This window comes from Uloborus diversus, chromosome 8 (assembly GCF_026930045.1).
Source record: "Uloborus diversus isolate 005 chromosome 8, Udiv.v.3.1, whole genome shotgun sequence".
Taxonomy (NCBI): Eukaryota; Metazoa; Arthropoda; class Arachnida; order Araneae; family Uloboridae; genus Uloborus; species Uloborus diversus.
The window spans coordinates 13,311,503-13,332,433 of record NC_072738.1 but is presented as its reverse complement, the minus strand read 5'-3'; the positions used below and the strand labels follow the sequence as shown (position 1 = coordinate 13,332,433).

Sequence of the window (20,931 nt, the reverse complement as noted above, 5' to 3'; positions counted from 1 at the left end):
ATGGATTAAATTTTTGTGGGGAAAGCAGGACAAGGGGTCATTGTTTTAAGCTATTTAAATCTCAGGCTAACTTGGAAATCAGGAAAAACTACTACTTTAGCAGGGTCGTGGGCACTTGGAATAGCTTACCGGAAGAGGCGGTAATGAGCAAGGGAGTGGATAGCTTTAAGAGGGCCATTGATCTTCATTGGGGACTAATTAATTGACTAGGACCAGCCTAGCTGGGCCCAGAGCCTGTTGCTGGTCGTCACATTTGTATTTGTATTTTGATTTAAAGTGGTCCTCTTTTACCCTTTTCTGAAGCTAAAATGTGTTGGGAGCCCTGCTTGTGTGAAATCCTTTCTCTCCAAGTAACTGTGTCTCTCTAATCATCAGGGTTTTTGCATTCCCCCTGAGCTGGAAGAAGAGGCACAGAAATCTGGTGCCACTAAGTTTGAAGACATCAAATCTGGAGGATTTGGAGAAGGGGAAGGAACCAAGGACGTCAGCGAAAACATCAAGACCGAGGACCAGCTTGAAGACACTTTCAAAGAGGGTGAGGAAAAGGAGGAGAAAGAAGAGGAAGAGAAATCAGATATAAAGGTTTGTTTTTAGTACTAACATTAAATTTAAATTATTTGGGTTTGGATAGTAAAAAAAGATCCCAAAATGTTTTCAACTGAAATGTATGGATGTGCTAAGCTTCCTTCAGATAAACACTTTTTCTCTCTTTTGATTGAAGATCTGATTGTGTCAGAGGCTACAACACTAAATTTTTTAAGTTGAGGGGATGCTGTTTCTCCTAAGTATGTAGAGAGGACCAAAAGCTTTGGGAAAGATGAAAAATAGCAGTATTGTTTTACTATTTCAAACTTTTGTGTTGTCTGATGTCCTGAAAAGTTACAACTGATGTCGTAGTAGCCTGGGGCAAAGGTGAGTCAGAGGGGACGTGATTCAGTTGTTTAAATTTATCAAAATGAAAGATGTTAATGGGTTAAATTTTTGCACGGAAAGCAGGCCGAGGGGTTATTGTTTTAAGCTAAGCTATTCAAATCTCAGGCTCACCTGGAAATTAAAAAAAAATTACTTCTTTATTAGGGTCCTGGGCACTTGGAACAGCTTACCGGAAGAGGCGGTAATGAGCGAGGGGGTGGATAGCTTTTTAAAAGGGCCATTGATCTTCATTGGGGACTTATAAACTGACTAGGACCAGCCTAGCTGGGCCCAGAGCCTGTTGCTGGTCCTCACATGTGTATTTGTAGTTATCTTCGGTATGATTTTCTCTAAATTCTTATCGGTCACATGCTTTTACATCACTGCCTGAGTGACATCAGGCACTTGGTCCTCATGAGCTTTGATGAATCTTCTGTCCAGCAAGTATATATCAATTAATTTGAAATTGAGTACTATAAGCTTCCAAGCAGAACATTAGATCCTGTATTCCTGTATTTATTACAAAATTATTATTTTTTTTTCTCCTTGGCATTATGGCAGATTTTAGTGGTTATGTTTCACATTAAAAGTCATCAGCAACAAAGTTCCTTTAGTACTCTGAAAATAAAAGTTTTTTTTTTTGTTCAGCATTTTTTTTTTTTTTTTTTTTTTTATGTTACTAAGTCATTCTATTTACTTGCAGGAGGAAGAGAAAGGCATTGAAATGTCGGAAGATTTTAAGGGAAAAAGTTATGATCCAGAGAAGAATACTGATGAAGATTCTGGTCCCGAGGAGACTGAAGATATTGAAGAGGAAGATCTTGATCAGCAAATGGGTGATGTTGACAATGAATTTGAAGAAAAAATGGAAGAAAAGGTAAGCTCAGTTCACTTTTGCAATTTGTGTTTTGTATCTTAAAAAAATGTGTGTTGCCTTATAGGTACAGTTGGTACCACATTTTAAAATTCAGTATTAAAAATTTGTTAAACATCAAATAATTTCTATATATATTTTCAATTTACTTACAAAACATTTTCATGTTATTTTATTCATTTCTTTTTCTCCATCATAGTACTGAAAATGTGATTCTAGTGGAATCGCTAGTCAAACCTAAAAGTATTGTTTTTATTTAATTTCCTGCGTGAAGAATCCTTAACAAAACCAAAAACTGATGAGATATTCTTGGATACGCTTAATGCTTTTGTTACTGCAAATCAAATCAGAAGTTTGCTGCTTACCTAGTTTAATGCAGATTGACATTTGTCTGGGGCTTTGGTTTTGGAGTCATTCCTTGATTTTCTTTTTTTTTTTTTTTTTTTTTCAATAAAGCATTTTACTGTAATAACTTTGAAAATCAATGCATCAAAATTTTACTGGATTTGTTTTCTTTACATGATGTTTGTCCTTTGATCACCACAGGAATGCATTTAAGGAATATTAATGTAATTCATTTAAAAAGTTAAATCCAACTCAAGCACATTTTGCAAATCAAATATTTCATCTAACAAACCACCCCATATAGATTTAAGAATCTTTCAATTCTGCACTATCGGCTGTTGAAGCTTAATTTTAAAATGGAAATACAAAAGAGACAAGTAACAACAGGGTAACAAACTTGGCTGTTTGGAAAAATAAAATTCAAATGTACTTTTTTAAATTCTCATTTAATCAACAAATAACAACTTTCCATATTTAACAGTTTCTTTACAGTTTGGTTTATTTTTTTCAACTTACTAAAGTAGTTAAGAATAGGTTAGATGGATAACATTAGAATGGAAAACATTTTCACACTAAAATGAAATGTTGATGAAAAATTCTCTTTCCAAAGATTAGTAGTAAGAGAACAATCCTGCATTTCGCCCCTGTAAGTTGTTGCATCAGAACAACAGTAATCTAATCCCAGAAATAACATTAAGATATCCTACTGTTGCTCTGAGGCGACGATATGTGCGTTAAAACAGAGTTATTTTATTCCATCAGAAAAGGGATTTCATTCCTATTTCCAATCATTGTTTTACATCTCTGTTTTATTGTTTTTGTTGGTTATGCAGTAATGATTTCTTTCTCCAGAACTGGGGAGACGATTCAGAAGATGAAAACGAAGACATGAAAGAGACCGAAGAAACTGGCGGCGTTACTCAAGATCAACAGTCCGAAATGGCTGCCAAGGAGAGTGATCTTGCAAAAGATGATAGTAAAAATAAAAAGGAAAAGACGGAGGAAGAATTGGGTGCAAATATGGATGATCAAGAGTGTGCCACTGCTCCGGATCCAATGATAAATCAACCTCCTCCTAAGGTAAAGTTGCTTCTAGTGTCTACAAGCAGTCAAGTAGTATTCTTTTCTAATGTCCATATTAATCTGAGTTTGAGTAGCTTAAGACAATGACTTCTTGTTCTACCTCTCTTGCAAAATTTAGCCCATTAACCCATTCGGGACGAACGACGCGTCTTTGCGTCAGCGCTAGGTGGTTCTTCAGAGACAAAAAACGCATCCTTGCATTACGGTAAGTAGTAAGCAGCCGGCCTAACGACGCTTATCTGCAGTTTGGATTTGGAACGAAATGTTTACTATTAGATGGCGTTACTTATCCATGTTCCGTTCAAATGATTGCTCTCCTGCAATAGTATTTCTCTCTCTGACGTCAGAATGGGGTCTGTCAAGTGTCTGTTATTTTTTGGATTTCCTGAACAAAAATATAAACATGTGCTCGCAAGTGAGAAGGGAAACGTATACTCATTTTGAAGTGGCTCTTTCTAGTTTCGGTTCCATTTATAATGAGATTGGAGGGGAGATATTCTAGCAAGGGATTTTACTATTATGTTCATTTGGTAGAAGTGGTGAACACGTTATCTTTCCAAGGAGGAAATATCTTAATTTATGACTGATCCATCTATGGATCTTTTGGGTCACATTGAAACAACTATAAATTACTTTTGATGGAGTTCTTCATACGGTAGTTACTTTCGAAAATTGTACGCTGAAAAAGAAGGCAAAGAACTTAGACGGAGATGTGTAATTTGCTCAAAGCAGAATTAAAGACGTAACACTACGTATGAGTGTAAAATGCTCAATGCGCATTTATCTGTGCTTTGAAATTTTTCTTGCGGCTTTAAAATATTAATTGTTACAATATTCTTCAAGTATTTCATAATATTAAACGCAAATATTTTTCCTGTTTTGTTGAAAATATATTGTTTAATTTTGGTACTTTTAGTTATTGTAAAAAACAATATATTTTGCATTTTCATTGTTAAATATCAATTATTTCATCCAATTTTTTGTTATGATTGAAATTTTGATATATTTTATCATATATTAAAAAATGGTTTTTATCCTGCTTAAAGTATACATTTTATCCATTATTATGTATGCGTACTTTTCGAAATTGCGTATTAGGCTTAGCGGGAGAAGTTGCCCCGGCCTGTGCGCACAGTCCGCGTGTAACAGCTGCCGTCCTGAGGGAGCGCTATCTTCTACGAACTGCCGTCCCAAACGGGTTAATATCCTTTATTTTGATAAATTTAAACAGCTGAATCATGCCCCTTGCAGTGAAATCCCATTACAACAAGTACCAATACAAACAAAATATATGTTTTAACGAAATAAATTTTAGGTCCAGATTTAATTTCCATTACAACGAAATTCCCGTTACAACGAACAAAAATTAGGTTCCCTTCAAGTTTGTTGTACCAGGATTTCACTGTATCTCCTTTGTTGGAGACTTTGTACGTATTAAGCATTTTAAGTCTGGTACTGTAATCTGAACCTGAAAGTCCCTTTACTAACTTAGTAACCCTCCTCTGAACCCTTTCTAAAAAAAGAAATATCTTTCATGAGATAAGGAGACGAAAACTGAACAGCATACTCCAAATGAGGTACCAAATTTTATCCCTTACCAAATTTCTGTATTGAGGCAAAAGATTCTTCGTAGAATAGTTCAAAATAGATCTGTTGAGGAACCCAAGCATTCTGTTGGCTTTGTTTCTTGATGTGCTGCACTGTTGACTAAACTTGAAGTCCTGATTTATTAAGATACCCATATCAATAATGTTTCAGCTTCACTTCTGACTGAACCCTGTAAATAATAACTTGAATGCTTATTTCCTTGACCTAAATGTAGCGCTTAACATTTCCCTACGTTAACTGTCATACCCCACTTTCTGCAATTCCTGCAACTTTGATATCATAAGCAAAACAATTGATGTAACCAGAAACATTTTCATGAATATAATTCGTAAAAATAATAAACAAAAAGGGCCTTGAACTGGTATTTTTATGAGTAATATTTATTTGAAATACAGCAACTCCCAGTAATTAAAAGTCTCATGGTATGTGCTAAAACCTTTGAATTGTTAGTAATTTGAATCATGGAAAGTTCCTGCAGTCTTCTTAAGAGTTTGAAGACCCAATGAAAGTTAGAGATGAATCTGGAAAGTTGACTGAATTTCTAGTAATGTCCCCCCTTTCCCCTTTATCTGTGGTTTATGTCTTGATTATTTTATTTCTGATAATGATTATCATTTAATTTCTAAACTTCATCTGTTCCTGACCTTACAACTTGTTATTTTGAAACACATTTTTTTTTTTCTATTTCGTTTATCATATTGTAAAAATTCCAGAAGCATCATACAAAACACATTTTTGCCTTTTTTTTTTAGTATAAAACTTGTAAAAATTCGACTTATAATAACAGATTTTTGAATTTTCAGAGGGAGCTGAAGGAATGAAATGAAACCGAAATTTACAACATTTTTTTTCTTTTACCTCAATACTGTTAAAAGTTTTTAAAAAACTGTTTTTACCTATTTTTGACTGTGTAGTTTGGATTCTGTGTTAAACAAGGACGATATCAAAATATTTTAACCATTAATGCAGACACATTTGATACCAACAGTTAAATGATTGTTGCATATCAAAATTTTCACTGATTTTTATTAATACAAATGTTACTTAGGATGCTGATGTTCATGATTTGCCAGAAGAAATGGAGATTGTTGATGATGATGGTGATTACAATGAAGATGGTGATGAAAACCCAGAAGAAATGGACGAATCTGTGGAAAATGAAGATAATGTTTCAGATGATGATGATGATGGTAAATATGTTACTACAGTAGAACCTCTCAAGGAGGGACACTAAGGGGATGCTACACTCCCTTAAATATAGGTGTCCCTTCTTCAGAGATATTTAAGTTGATGCTTGCAGTATATTAACTTGGTATGATTTTTAACAAACATAAATTTTCAACATTTAAGCTATCTAAATTTATTATTTTTTTTTATATAAATATAATTAAAGCTTTGTCAAAAATTTGGTAGTTGCAAAGTTTTGTTGCATTCAGAATTTTTTTTGAAGTGTCACGTGAATTTTCTTGATTTCATGTTCGCAGTTTTAGAGTATTCTATACGAATTTTGTCGTGGGCCATGCGCTTCGGCACTCAGCTTCTTTACTAATAATAAAGCTGAAAGTCCCTCTGTCTGCCAGGATTTCTGTCTGCCAGGATCTCTGTCTGTCAGGATCTCTGTGACGCACATAGCGCTCAGACCGTTCGGCCGATTTTCATGAAATTTGGCAAAGTTAGTTTGTAGCATGGGGATGTGCACCTCGAAACGATTTTTCGAAAATTCGATGTGGTTCTTTATCTATTCCAATTTTAAGAACAAAATTCTCATAAGATGGACGAGTAAATTACAAAATTATCATTACGTGGAACCGTAACATGGGCACAAGCCAATTGGCGAGAAAATTCACCATACATTATTTGTAAATATACAGGCAAACCAAAAGACCTTTTAAGTTTATATTACGGGCAAAGCCGTGCGGGTACCACTAGTACTTAATAAGTTGCTGAGAAGGAAAAACATACAGGTAAATTTCAGCATGGAATTTGCACTGCGTATTTGCATTGTAAATTAAGCTGTTTTCTTATTTTTTATGAAGTTACCTGGATTTTGATAGATACCTTGAATACAAAAGTCAATCTAGACAATAGTCGTTCATTGTTTCACTGTTCATTTGAGCATTTTAAAATGAATTTAATGATTGTATTTTTTCTTGAAAGGTTCAAAAGAAGACTCGGATGTTGAAATAGAAGAACCTGAAATGAATGGAAAAGAAATGAGTGAGATAGAGGAAATTGAAATGAATGATAATGGAAAGAAAGGTGAAACACAGAGCGTGGAGGAAGATAATGAAGAGGGAGAAGATGAAAATGAAAAAGAAAATGGTGGTATGATATTTTATTTCTTTTACACCCTGATAGTACTCTTGAGTATTTTTTAGCAGTCATTTAAAGTTAAAGAACCTGTTTTTATCCCAAGAATACCAGCCTATTTCAATTTTAATTCCTGTAAAGTTGCAACATTATTTTTTCTTTGGAGAGAATTATTCTAATAATTTTAAGAAATTGTGTTGAAGTATTTATGTATGTCTTCTTTGTGACATTTAGTGTCAGAAATTTAAAACATTTTTTGTATTCACTATTTAAAATGGGTGAGTGTTTTTTAAAAAAATTTGAATTTTACTAACGTAAATGGTCGCAGTAAAAATAAGTGATTTTAAATTAAATGTTTGGTTAAATTACAAATAGGCAGTTGTGGCAAGTCATTAAGTTTGAATACAAAGTGTTGAAAAAAAAAAATTCTGCTTCAATTATATTTTTCTTGCATGGTGTATCTTTAACAGAAAAGGGGGATATTCATCCAGTGGGACAGTGCAACAAAAAACAATATTCTTTTGCTCATTTAGGGCACTATTATTGCCAAGATAATTTATAGATTTTTTCTATATTCTCTTCAACTAAAATAGTTGTCATGTTCAATCCTTGCTTAACTTATACATGTGTTTTTTACACCCCATTATTGTTCTTTAGCAATAGTTTTAATGCATGTGTTATTAATTTATTTTTATGCTATTGCTTACCCTGGCGTCTTTTTTTACTTATTTTATGGATTATCTGCTGAATTCGCTTATCCACGGTTACCATTATCGTTTTTAGCTATTGTTTAAATCTTTTCAAGTGTTGTAAATTTTTTAAATCTGTTGCAAGCAACAGTTACACTAGCAATGTTTTTCATCACTTTTGTGGATTATTTGCGGAATTCGCTTATCTGCAGTTACTGTGCCACCTTTGAGAATAGTTGTGAATTTACTGTAGTTAAATCCTAATTGTGCATCTTGTTTGCTTCCTCAGATGACATGCTTCCAACTCAAGGTCCAGATTCAAAAGAAAAGTCCTTACCTGCACCAGAAGAAGTTGAACATGGCTCAAAGGGAGCAGTCGATCAGAATGACAGGGTACAGAATGGATCAACAGATGCTCAGGACTCCAAAGAACAGCACAGAGAAGGGCAAGCTGAGGCTCAAAATGCCGAAGGTAGGCACAAAATAAAATAAATACAAACGTGGTGGCCAGCAATAGGCTTTAGGACCAGCCAGCTAGGCTGGTCCTAGTCAATTTATTAGTCCTCAATGAAGATCAGTGGCCCTTTTAAAGCTATCCACCCCCTTGCTCATTACCACCTCTTTTGGTAAGCTGTTCTAAGTGCCCACAACCCTGCTAAAGTAGTAGTTTTTCCTAATTTTCAGGTTAGCCTGAGATTTGTATAGCTTAAAACAATGACCCCTCGTCCTGCTTTCCATGAAAAAATTTAATCCATTAACATCTTTCATATTGATAAATTTAAACAACTGAATCATGTCCCCTCTGACTCTCCTTTGCTCCAGGTTAAACATATTAAACCTATTAAGTCTGGTATCATAATCTAAACCTTAAAGTTCCCTTACTAGTCTTGTTACCTTTCTTCAAACCCTTTCCAATACAGAAATATCTTTCTTCAGATACGGCAACCAAAACTGAACAGCATACTCTAAATGAGGTCTTACTCAACTCCTATATAAAGACTATGAGATTTTTTTTTCTTTTTTTAATTTCTTTCAAAGTTTGAATCTGGGATTTCAGAATCATATGTATTATTTTTCAAAGGTGTTTTTGTGGAAATGCTATAACTTCCTTAATACTTTATTAAAATTAATAAGATGTCATTTGTCCCCCCCCCCCCCCCGGTGAAAGTAAACAAAGTTTACTTTTTGCCTGTTTTCAAAAAAAAAGTTCATAAAAAAAATTAATTGTTTTGTGTTAAATTCTCAGGTCCTGCTTGCATTTTTAAAAGGGAGAGCTGGACAGCTCAGTCGGGGGAGCATTCAACTTTTCCACTGAATGATCCAGAATTTGAGTCCCTGTTTGGTGGTCTACCTTTTCAGCATTTAGTATAACACCAAAGGCATCAAAATTTATGTGCTTTTTTAAATCAAGGACATACTTGATTTTTACAAATGGTGTTTTTACATGATATTCTTTCAGCATGCTCAAGGACATATTTTAGGGGATAGCTGAAGAACCCTACCCCCAAACATAACTTTGAATAGAGATTTTAATATTTTTCAGCACAAATTTGAACGAAAATTTCTTATAAAATCATGGAAGTTTCTTATAATATTTTGCTTGAGACCCTCCTGAACCTGATTTTGGTTCACAAATTACTTAAATCCAAAGCTTCAGAAGTAGCTTGAAATTTGTTGATAATGTTAATGTCTTTACATATACCAAAAGAGGAGTGTTAGCCTTTTGATAGAATAGAGATACTGAACTTAGTAATTTATCTCAAATATGTTTTGTGTGCATAATTTAAGAGTTTTTTTTTTTTTTTTTGTCTGCTAGATGCTGGACATGAAGGCAGAAAATCTTCTTCCATGACATCCAATCGAGATATCGAGGGACGTCAGCGCCCCAAACTGAAGCCTCCTTCAGAAAATAGAATCCTTGCTGAGGATTCCAATCCAGAGAGCATGAAACAAAGACCTGTTCGCAACCAACGGAATCTTGAAGAACATTCCAAATCTGATCCTGACGGGATGGCGGAAATTTATGAGCATGTTTCTCGTGAAGAAGATGGTTCCCACAAAGCAGTTGACACAGCAACAGAACAGCAAGCAGCCAAACGACCACCACGACAGCAGTCCCATTACTCTGACGATGAGGAGGTTATTGAAATTCTATCATCTGATGAGGAAGAAGAACCTCCAAAAGCTACAGGTGACGTAGTTTGCCGAAATCCCAAGGATAAGGCTGGTAAAAGAGGTAAGCATCTTTTTCTTTTGTGCAGATATATTTTTATAACTTTAAAAGACTGAAAACAACTATTAGGGATATCAGAATAATTTTGTTTTTTCAAACAAATTTTAACAAGTTGGGACTTTTAATCAACAATGTATTTATCCTTGTTATCAACAACCTTTTTGCATGCAAATTTTTGCATTGAAGCTTTATGGGACTATCTTGGAATTCTGGGGTTTTTTGGGGCAGAGGCGTAGCTAGACCCGACTTTCGGGGGAGGGGGTTACTTCTTTTATTATATATATATATATATATATATATATATATATATATATATATATATATATATATATATATATATATACGTGTGTGTGTAAACTTTTTTTAGTATTAAAAAAATAATAATAAGAGGGAGGAGAATTTACATACTTTGGAATGGGGTGCCTCAAGTTCGATACTTGTGTCAAACAAAACAAAAGCAAAGTTTTTTTTTTTTTTTTTTTTTTTTAATGTTTTGGAAAATTTAACTTTTTTTTCTTTTTCCTCCATTTAATTTCAAGTGAAACTTTTCTAGCAACGGGTCTTGTCAAACCAGTCTATGCAAATCAGGGGGAAAATCAAATATCTGATGAGCGTGATCCATATTCATTTCAGTGTGACTGCTTAATTTAGAGGTTAACACACATCTACAAAAGCTGGCATCCCTGAAAGCTGATAGATGCATCCATTTCCGCCTGTAAACTTGATGTTTGACTTTCAATCTCATCGGTAGTCAGACTATTTTTACTAACTTGGTTCGCACTAAAAGCATGAAACGATATAAAAAAAGACTCCTTGATTATAACCTGCAAAAAATGAAATGGCTTTTCATATCGTTATATTTATATGTTGCTTTTTATATGTATTTACATTTATGCTAATTCTAAAGCAGTTAATAAAATTTGAATAAAAAAAAAGAGAAGAAATGTAGGCGGGGTAGAAAGTTATTTACACAAAGCTGCATACCATCTGTTCTCCTCTCAAGTTTTTATTTTTTATTTTATTAGCTGCTTTAGAATTTACATAAATATCTATTTGAGAGAGCAACAGCAGTTTTCGAGTGTTATAAACAGAAGTCTTGTTTATTTTCTACTTTTTAATGCGAACCAAGCTAACAGAAATAATACAGAAAAGTCTAGATTCATTTCGTTTTTAAACATTTTATTCCTGTAATGCTATGCAGTTTTTCTTTTTAATTGAAATAAAATTTCCTTCAGAAGGGTTCGATGGGATTAATGCTGCTTCAGCAGACTGTACTTCGTTTTCTTCAGGCGACGTTAACTTTCTCTTTTTAGAGCAACCATTTTCGTCATTCATTTTTTTCTTTGGGTTTTAAAAAGCTTTTTTATCGGTTTTGCTCGCTTCATTATACAACAACTTTCACTTAGAATATACTATTCTAAATAGTTCAGACTGCACGTTTTTAAAAGAATACGCAGTAAATACTGGCTGACATTTTCGACAAATCAATGTGATTGCGGTGGATACTTTGGTTAGCAAAGGTTGTTTTGACTATGACAGCACAACGCCAACAAAAACCTTATGTCTCGAATTCCGGGTATGCTATCATTTTCAGATTCAAAGCCCAATGATCTTTAAAGCAGCAAGCAAAAGCATTTTCTCCAACTCGAAACAGAAAGGGCTGAGGGGGCAAAAAAGGGAGAAATGCGTTCCACAAATAGGTTTTCTAGGAAGATTAACGAAAGGACAGTCGTTTCGAGCACTTTCTTGGAAGAAGAGTAAAGAGAGGAAATTCACAGGTTGAGTATTAGTTGCATTATGGATGAGTATTTCAAGTTCAAGTTCTTTAAAGGTCATTCAAGTTAAAAGCCATTTTGCTCTGTTATCTGGTTTAGTACTGTTCTTTGGTCGCTCTCTTTCTTAAAATTATGATTCCTTATAGAAAACCGAGGTGATAGGAGTGAAAAGAAAGTTTAAGATTTTTTTAAGTAAAGAAAAAAGGAAAATCCTAGAATATTGGCCAGGTTAGATTTGCAGCAATTGCTAACCTTAAGAGGATAAATAATTAATCAAAAAAAAAAAGAACAAAAATCAGGCACCAAAAAGCAATAAAAGACTTTCTTGAAAAAGATATGCTTACAGTTTCTTTTACTGTCAAAATGATTCCTTAAACTGGCAATAAAGCACTTAATAATGTTATAATAGAATAAAGACCTAACAAAACTAATACAAAGGAATTTTGATCAAGAGCCCATATTGTCTTTAGTATCGACGCCCTCGTATCTTAAAACCTCTTTATCTCGATTTTTTTTCTTCCTGTGAAATTTGAAATGTACAGATTCAACTGTATATGTAATATTCCCACTGCGCGGCTCATAAAATTAAACGTATTTAACAATTTGCAGCATCTATGACAAAGAAAGGCTGCATATACGTGGATTTAACAAATCAATCGCATTTCTAAAGCAAAGTGTGTAATTTCACTCAATTATCAAAAAAATGTCGCAGCAGAGTGAGGAGTGGGGCGTCTTTACGCTTGAGGGTCACTCATGGAGCTGATTTTCAATAGCACTGGGGGGGGGAGGGAGCGAAGTGAATTTTTGACCATTGTTATTCATAAAAAAAGTCGTTTTGATTTTTTTTTCTTTTTCTTCTCTTTTTCCTTTCTCTTTTTTTTTTCTCTTCTCTTTTTTTCTCTTCTTTTTTTTCTTTTCTCTTTTCTTTCTTTCTCTCTCTCTCTTTCTCCTTTTTTTGAGACAAACATTTCGGGGGGGGGTTGTCCCCAAACCTCCCCCCCCCCTTAGCTACGCCCCTGTTTTGGGGCCTGAATCCGAGAAATCCTGTTACAAGAAATTTTAGAATAATTTTTTTTCCTGGGCTTGTTACCTGACATCCCAAATAATCATTAGTAAAGACGAAATATTTTCAACAAGATGTTGTGAAATGAATTAATTATGTTCAGTAAGTTACCACTCTATAGCCAATTAATTATGGTTATTATTCTCCACAAGCTATCCGGAATGTTTCTTTTTTGAGAAAAATTTAACTGAAAGTTCAAATGACAGTAAAACACTTCGTAGAGTCCATTCTGCTCTCCCAATTTTTCAGTCTCATAGCAAATTTGCAATGAAGCTAATACATAAGTTCATACATAATACTTTGTAATTAACAGTTAAATAGGGTCATATGAAAAATTAGAAAGCTGCATTATGTTTGATTTTGAAAAAATAATCACCAAATGTTGTAAACATAAGTAATGTCATAGGCTGAATTTAAAATGTTTTTTTACTTACTTTATAAATTTTTCAATATGAATTTGTGTTCAGAGATTCGCTCACATCTTTGTGTTGCATCCAATAGCTGTTGTGGTAGCTTAGCTGTGAAATTCCTGCCTAAAATTCTGCATTTTTCACCTTTAATAGGTAATGCTGACGAAACAGACGAGGTTATGGAAGTTGACGAAGATGACTGCCCCATCATTGTCACGCACCACATCGCTCGTGGACCGGATTCGACGATCCACACGCATTTTGACCTGTGGGCATCTCGGTCGGCCAATGAAACTGAGCACTGGCGGGAGCCACGAGAGATGGATTTGGCAAGTGGAGGAAGAGAGCTTTCCGCATCCTCAGATGAAGTGTGGCATCAGATGGAGGGACGACTGGCTTACTTACAACAAGAGCTGTCTGAGCAGTTGCGGCTTGTGCTCGAGCCGACGAAAATGTCCAAATTCAAAGGCGATTACCGCACCGGGAAGCGTCTGAACATGCGCAAGGTAAGTCTTTTATCAGGATGAGGAAAGAGTTGATGATTAAAAATTACTATGATTGTTAGAAAACACTGAATAGGGTACTTTGTTGAATACTGAATGTTTGATAAAAAGTTTTAAACCCTTATTTTAAATTTTAGGCCAATTTAAAGTAGAAAATAATCTCTGTTATGTTTTTTCAATGTGGATTTCAAATGTTGGTTCAGCAGTTTATTTATTGCTTGAATATGGAAGCTAAATAACTTACCCAAAGCAGAAACATTGACTTTAGTTGTGTAAAGCAAGGGCTAAAATTCAAGACTGGGTGGCGGCACTCCCATTGAAATTCTTCAAAACAACTCTTTGAAAGTAGTCTACGCGAAAAACTCATTTTGGTGGAAATTTCCTTTTACTTTTTTATTTTTAAGTTATTCTTAAAAACTGCTGATATTATTAAAAACACTTTTTATACTTATACCCTATATTTTCCCATTTTATTTTGTTCCCTTAAAAATTGAATTTATACATGATTGGTGTTTTGAAAGTTTATTAAGTTTTGAAACATTTGCAAATTTAGTGAAATAAAAGTGAGCAATTGTTTAAGCATTAAGATGCAGTTTAGGACAGACTTGTGCCATTGAGTGTAATGATTTACAACTTGACAACATACAAAAGGCTGCAAGCTGTTCCCCTCCCCCCCCCCCCCCAAAAAAAAGTGTGATACCTATGCCCTCCAAATTTCTCTTTTAAGGTGGTCTTGCCTCCATTCAAAAATTTGAATTTTTCCCTGCAAAGCAGCTCAATATGGTATGATAGTTGTTTGATAACTTCCACAGATAAACTCGAAATCATTCTGTTATCAACATACGGTTAAATAAACACTTTGGATCATACTTTATTGCAGAATGGGAAGAAAGCATATTTCTTTTTAAATTGTCTCTTTGAATTTGTAATTGGAAAACTATTTTAAATTCTTTTGTGATTGTCAAAGTCAAAATTTATTTATTTGTTTGATTATTTTTTTATAAAGGCTAAATATCACTTAAATGTTAGTCATTTTGCTTATTCATTTTCTTGCTCATAAGAAATTGATTAGTAGTTATTTCAATTGAGTTTCTTACCGCCTCTTCCAGATCATTCCGTACATTGCCAGCCAGTATCGCAAAGACAAGATTTGGCTGAGGCGCACCAAACCCAGCAAGCGAGAGTACCTGATCATGCTAGCCCTGGACGATTCTTCCAGCATGAAAGCCAACCAGTGCGGGCAGTTGTGCTATGAGTCTGTGGCACTCCTCTCACAGGCCCTCACCCTCTTGGAGGCAGGAGATCTGTGCATGATCAGTTATGGCGAGACTGTGAAGCAGCTCCTCTCTTTCAGCGAGCAGTACTCCCCGAGTGTGGGTGCAAGAATCTTATCCGGCATGTCTTTCCAACAGGAAAAGACCAATTTGGTCGAGATGCTCAACTGGGCCACAGAGCTGATGGCTCGGGCGAGGGCCGGAAATCACTCCCTGATGTCCCGAGAGACTGCTCAGCTCTTGATCATTCTCTCTGATGGGCAAGGCGTCAACAATTACGGCGATGTGGTGCAGAAAGCCATCAGAAGAGCTCGAGACAACAACATCTTCATCATTTACGTTATTTTCGATAATCCCGAGAGCAAAGTAAGTCTGAGGTCATGACACAATCAAGCATTTTGAAAGTTGTAGAAATATAAACAATGATGTTAACAAAGCTAAAATGAGGTGATGAAAAGCAAATGGATGTAAGTGCCAAATTTAAAACTTTGGAAATAACCAGCATAAGTTGTAGGCGAACTTCTCCTCTGTTTTGAGGCAAGAGATGGTACTAGTAGCTCTGGTCAAGGCTGCTATACAGCATGATTTTTAAAAAGTTTCAATGAAAGCCTACGGAGTATCTAAGCTTTAAAGTGTTTTGCTCATAACTTTGAAGCGTCCACTTACAACTCTTTGCTTCTTGCTGCCTCAAATTTGCAAAAAAAAAAAAAAGATGCAAACCTGTGCTACAAGAAACCCTTATTTCACTGCAAGAAAGATGTGAGCTGATGGATGAAAAGAAACAGGACTTGCCCCCAAACTTAATTTTTTGGCAAATGTCTTTTAACTCGGGAGAACTTGCGGTACTTTTCGTCACACGAACGCTTGCGGGGGGCTCCGTAGGCCTGGAGTGGTTATTTCAGTAAATTAAGTTTGCAAAATAGAAAAAAAAATCTGTTTTCAACACTGAATTATAAATAGATAAATAGCCTCTAAAATATGTTTTAAAAAGTAAGGTTTAAGAAAGTTTTATGATACATGAATCTGAATCTTCTTCTGAGCATTACTGATGATCGCTTTACTGTTCTGTGTCAACTTCTTCTTCATCATCTTCATTAAGGGAGTTCTCATCAGTTGAAACCTCAACCAACAAGGTCTGCAACCTCTTCATTTCATCTTTGTAGCTTAAATAGCGATGCATTTTACAACCTCTTCCTTTACATTCACAATCTAAAATGAAAAGCGTGAACTCTCGCTCCGGGCCTCTGAGGCCCGAACCGGAATTTTTTGGGGAAAAGGGGGAATGTACATTCCTGAAAAGCATGTGGTCAGTATGTAGGTCACCTCGAACGCAGCTACTGTGGACCTCATTCATTTCCGTTGAAGGGGTGATTTTTGGCAGCGTAGTTTTGTAATGAACGGGCCTGAGAGGCCCGATGCGAGTTCTCCCGGGTTAATCCAATACATTTCTCGCCATTGATAAAAGTTTCTTTGTAACCCCCAAAATATATGTTTCATCTTCATCATCTATTATTAGCTTTTTTTCTTATGACCCACATTGAACTCCTTCTAATCTAATAAAATCAATATCATAATTTTCATTTATGATTGTATTTATTATGAATTAATACTTAAAAGTTATTTTTTGTATGTTCCAGAAATCAATTCTAGATGTGCAGAGAATAATTAGTTGCGATCCATATCAAGTAAGCTGAACTTTTTTTTATCCAATTATTTTTATTTGTAAAGAAATTCATTAATAGTTATGTAGCAAACATGATATTTGGTTGTTTCATTATATTCATACGAAAAATATTTTATAGAAACTTAAAATTCACTTGAACATCAATAAATGAGTTTTTGTTCTTGGGGTTTATGAACTGATATTCCCGTGGTGTCATGCATAAGGTTTCAGTTACAGGCGCAAAAAACAATCCGTATGAACCATGTCCTATAAACCCAGAAAGCAATAACTCTTAAAATATGTTCTTTTTATTAAATGTCTAGAAAATGTGTTAGAAGTATTAATTTTCCCTCACCATAAGCCAGTCATTTATTATATAAGTCTGTGTGTGTCCCCTTTTTATTCATTTATTATCATTTTTAAATAAAAATGACAATTTAAGTGATTTAATTAATATGCATCTATATATTATGCTGTCAAACTGGATTATCCCGGAATTCACAAGAAAGCGGGAAAAATTGAGATAAGTTCCTACAGTAAAGTAATAAAAAATAAAATAGTTGAAATACACTGTATGACCAAAAATATTTGGACACTTACAAAAATTCACACTTTTAAGGATTTCTCAAGAAATAAGAGACCAATTGCTTTGTAACTTTTGTCATATAAAAGGTATGCTCTAGCAGTTATTTTCCAATAAAAGTTGTATCATCCTTGCGTTTCGGGGGTCAGTAACAAATTGAGGAAAACAAAAATGTTTTGTCATCATTATTCATCATAAGCTGTAAATTACAGAAATTAAATTTTTCACTTTGAACATACTTTCGAGAAAGTATCACTGATATTCACGAAATATATATAAGCATTTTTTTCAAAACTATGAGTTTTATTTGAAGGTTTTCAGCTCATAACACGCAAAGTTTTCCATCAAAGCTTACCAAACTTTCAGGAAACTTGACAGCATACAAGAGAAGCATAATACTAAAATTAGACATTAAAATGTTAAAAATTTGATAACATATGGACATTTAAAGCAATTAATTTTTCGCTCTGCATGCGGGAAAGATAGCAATTTATAACTTTCATAATCTAAAACCCATCTGGATTCCTCAGCTCATAAAAAAATTCCAGTTCAATATCTTAAAAATTCAGAAAGTTATCAGCGATCTAATGAGCTGGATTTGAATAATTCTTGTATAGATGAGGGATCTTGAGAGCTAGCTCTCCCTTCGTTGTAAAACAAATCACTTCAATATCTGCATCAGTTGCTAGGAAGTCTCTTCCCAGGAAGCTTCGACCACGTTAACACTAAAGATGACTGCCACAGATGTCGTCGAAATTTGCTTCTTTGTGCTGCCTTTGGTATTGTATTTACTTAAACTAAAATGATATGACAAATGAAGTTAGCTTTTACATGTGTTGGAAATGAATTCTTGCTTTTATTTTTCTTTGAATAACTCTTTTCCTTCATTTGCAGGCTGAGCCCTATATGGATTCCTTTCCTTTCCCATTTTATATCATCCTGAGGAACATTTCAGATTTGCCCAAAGTGTTGGGGGAAGCTCTTCGTCAGTGGTTCGAACTTGTTACATCTGTGGAACGTTAAATTTCATTTGGCTCACTCATTGGAGTATTTCTATTGATTTCACTGTTTTTACCTAATTCATTATATCATTGTTTACATATTACGTTCCTATTTGTAAATTTTATTGGAATAAAATTAAAATCATTGTTTTTCGCTGTGTTGTTACCTTATCACTTATAATTATTTCCTTATGAAAAACATAACTATCCTTGAAGCCTGCTATCAACAGCTTTTGCGTTCTAGCTTAGTTATTAGTGTGCAAGAATTACTAAGTTCCTCAAGAGAATAATTATTTCCACTATTTAATATTAATTGAATAATAATAATCTTTATTATTATTTTATTGAGAAGCTGCACCTTACAAAAACAAAAAAACCTTAGGAAAATATGAACATTCAGACAATTAATGTTAATATGTTTTGGTATTCTTAATGTTAATATGTTTCAGTATTCTCACAGGCCCTTCATTTTCCCCCGGGGGGGGGGATTTAAAAGGTGTATACTCAATGCATATTATTTCAAACAACAAAAAACATGCCCGCATGTCTGAAAATACATTGATTCCTCAAAACCAAGAGGTTTTAATTGCTCCCCCCCCCCCCAAATGACAGCCTGCTTAGACACCCTGGATATTTCAGGAGTCTTCTTTCAGGGTGTCCTCGGGGCCCTCTTGCCGCAGCTTGCCACCACATAAGACGGAAGTGTGGCAGGAAAATATTACTTTCCACAAGAACAATCACATTGTCAAAGAATCACTCAAAATTGCAAATGTGATGACCACCTCTGCTCAGCTAAGCTGGTAAGTCAATTTTTAGTTCCCAGTGAAGATCAACAACCCAAAACGATTTACCCCCCCCCCCCCCTCCCCTAGCTCATTACAGCCTCTTTCGGTCAGCTGTTCCGAGTGCCAACAAGCCACAACCCTACTGTGGTAGCAATTTTTCTAATTTCCAAGTTAGCCCGAGATTTGAATAGCTTAAAACAACAGCCCCCTTGTCCTGCTTTCCGTGCAAAAATTTTATCCACTAACATCTTTCATTTTGCTAAATTTAAGCAAATGAATCATGTCCCTTCTGATGCTCCTTTGCTCCAGGCTAGACATATTTGGTCTTTTATCCGGTATCATGTTGTAAAGCTAAAAGTCCCCTTACCAAGCTATTTTTTGCAATGTTAAAATTTAAAACATAAAAAAAGCCATAAATTTGCATCCATAGGTGTCTTACAAGGGGCCTCCTTTTTTTTTTATTTTCTAAGCAAAAGCTAGCTTATCATTCAACAAGACTCAACTCTAAAAAATACAGGATGTCCAAAAAATCCATGACACATTTTTAAAATTAATAGAAAAGCAACAAATTGTATGTATATGCGATTTTTATCAAAATACTTCACAGGATCACGTCAGGAAAAAATAAGTAGCTCGTTTCTTTATCCTAATATGAAAGAACATCATTGAAAAAACCTATTTTGATAGGAAAAAATGTTCTTTCTAATGGTACTCAGTGATGTTCCTATCAATTTTTCTGAGGGTATACTCCCAGTAATTCCTTATACACAATATGAGTATGCGATCATATACATATGACATTTTTTGCAGCTTGAGGGCATACGCTATGTGTCTAAAAAATGTTTGAGAGTATATGGAATATACCCTAGGTATGGAACACCACTGATGGTACTAACGAAAAGATTTAAGATGACAAACTTCAGCTATAATGCATTGAATCGTGTGAAGAACTTTGATACCCACTTTGGGTGACAAGAACAGCATCTGTTACAAAATCAATATTTAAGCTCTGCAACTGTAACTCATACAGGAAGTACAAGCTTTTGCATTATTTTTGTTCAGAATTTATAACATCGTAAAATCTAGGCAAAAATTTCCCTAATCGCTTTTTCACTAGTTTACATTTGTGGCAGTGAGAAGCAAAAGGGATGTAAGTTGACATTTTAAAGTTTTGAGAGAAACAAGTTTGAAATTCAGATCATATGCAGGCTTTCATTGAAATTATTTTCTAAATCCTGCTGTATAGCAGCACCTACCAGGGATACTACTTATATCTCTTGCCCCAAAACAGAGGAGAGTTCTTCTGCCATTTGTACTAATTATCTCCAATTTTAATTTTAGCACTTAACATTCCTTTGCTTCTCACTGCCTCATATGTACTACACAAAAACTGATGGACTCAAAACTCACAAAAATACTAGAACGTATTAACGGCAAAAAAATACTTAAAGCCACGCCCGGATCTGTGTGTCCGCCCACATCCTTAAAGGGCCCAACTGTTCAAGAAATTGCAAAAGAAAAAAAAAAGACAATGTTACAAATATACGCTGCTGGCCTCTGGGGAGGGGCTCAAAATTAATAGATCCGTGCCTGCTTGAAACTATCAAAATTTCAATCTCCCAGTGTGATAAAATTTTCTGTAACCTTAGCTTAAGCATGGCAATTCGTTTCACAAAGCTAATAACCCCATTTTGGGGCTGTTTTTTACATTTTTAGGGTTTGGATCTTGGAAGCTGAAAATTTACATAGGTTAGTTACAAAAGCGTCTCTTCACCTCTATAAATTTTATCCAATTCGAAACTAGTCGGGTGGTGACGATT

The 20,931-nt window shown here is 34.7% G+C and overlaps 1 protein-coding gene across 2 annotated transcripts in view; it reads left to right on the top strand.

Annotated features, from left to right (window-relative positions):
* Positions 1–18,475, top strand: part of LOC129227701 (midasin-like) — a 285,381-nt gene extending 266,906 nt beyond the window's left edge. For both annotated transcript variants that reach the window (XM_054862302.1, XM_054862301.1), the window contains exons 3-13: positions 376–582; positions 1,616–1,789; positions 2,984–3,211; positions 5,871–6,012; positions 6,980–7,147; positions 8,111–8,293; positions 9,638–10,057; positions 13,456–13,808; positions 14,915–15,445; positions 16,717–16,764; positions 18,220–18,475. In XM_054862302.1, the coding sequence (XP_054718277.1) occupies positions 376–582; positions 1,616–1,789; positions 2,984–3,211; positions 5,871–6,012; positions 6,980–7,147; positions 8,111–8,293; positions 9,638–10,057; positions 13,456–13,808; positions 14,915–15,445; positions 16,717–16,764; positions 18,220–18,348 (2,583 nt within the window). In that variant the 3' untranslated portion in view covers positions 18,349–18,475. The remainder of the gene's footprint in view (positions 1–375; positions 583–1,615; positions 1,790–2,983; positions 3,212–5,870; positions 6,013–6,979; positions 7,148–8,110; positions 8,294–9,637; positions 10,058–13,455; positions 13,809–14,914; positions 15,446–16,716; positions 16,765–18,219) is intronic.
* The last annotated feature ends 2,456 nt before the right edge of the window (positions 18,476–20,931 follow it).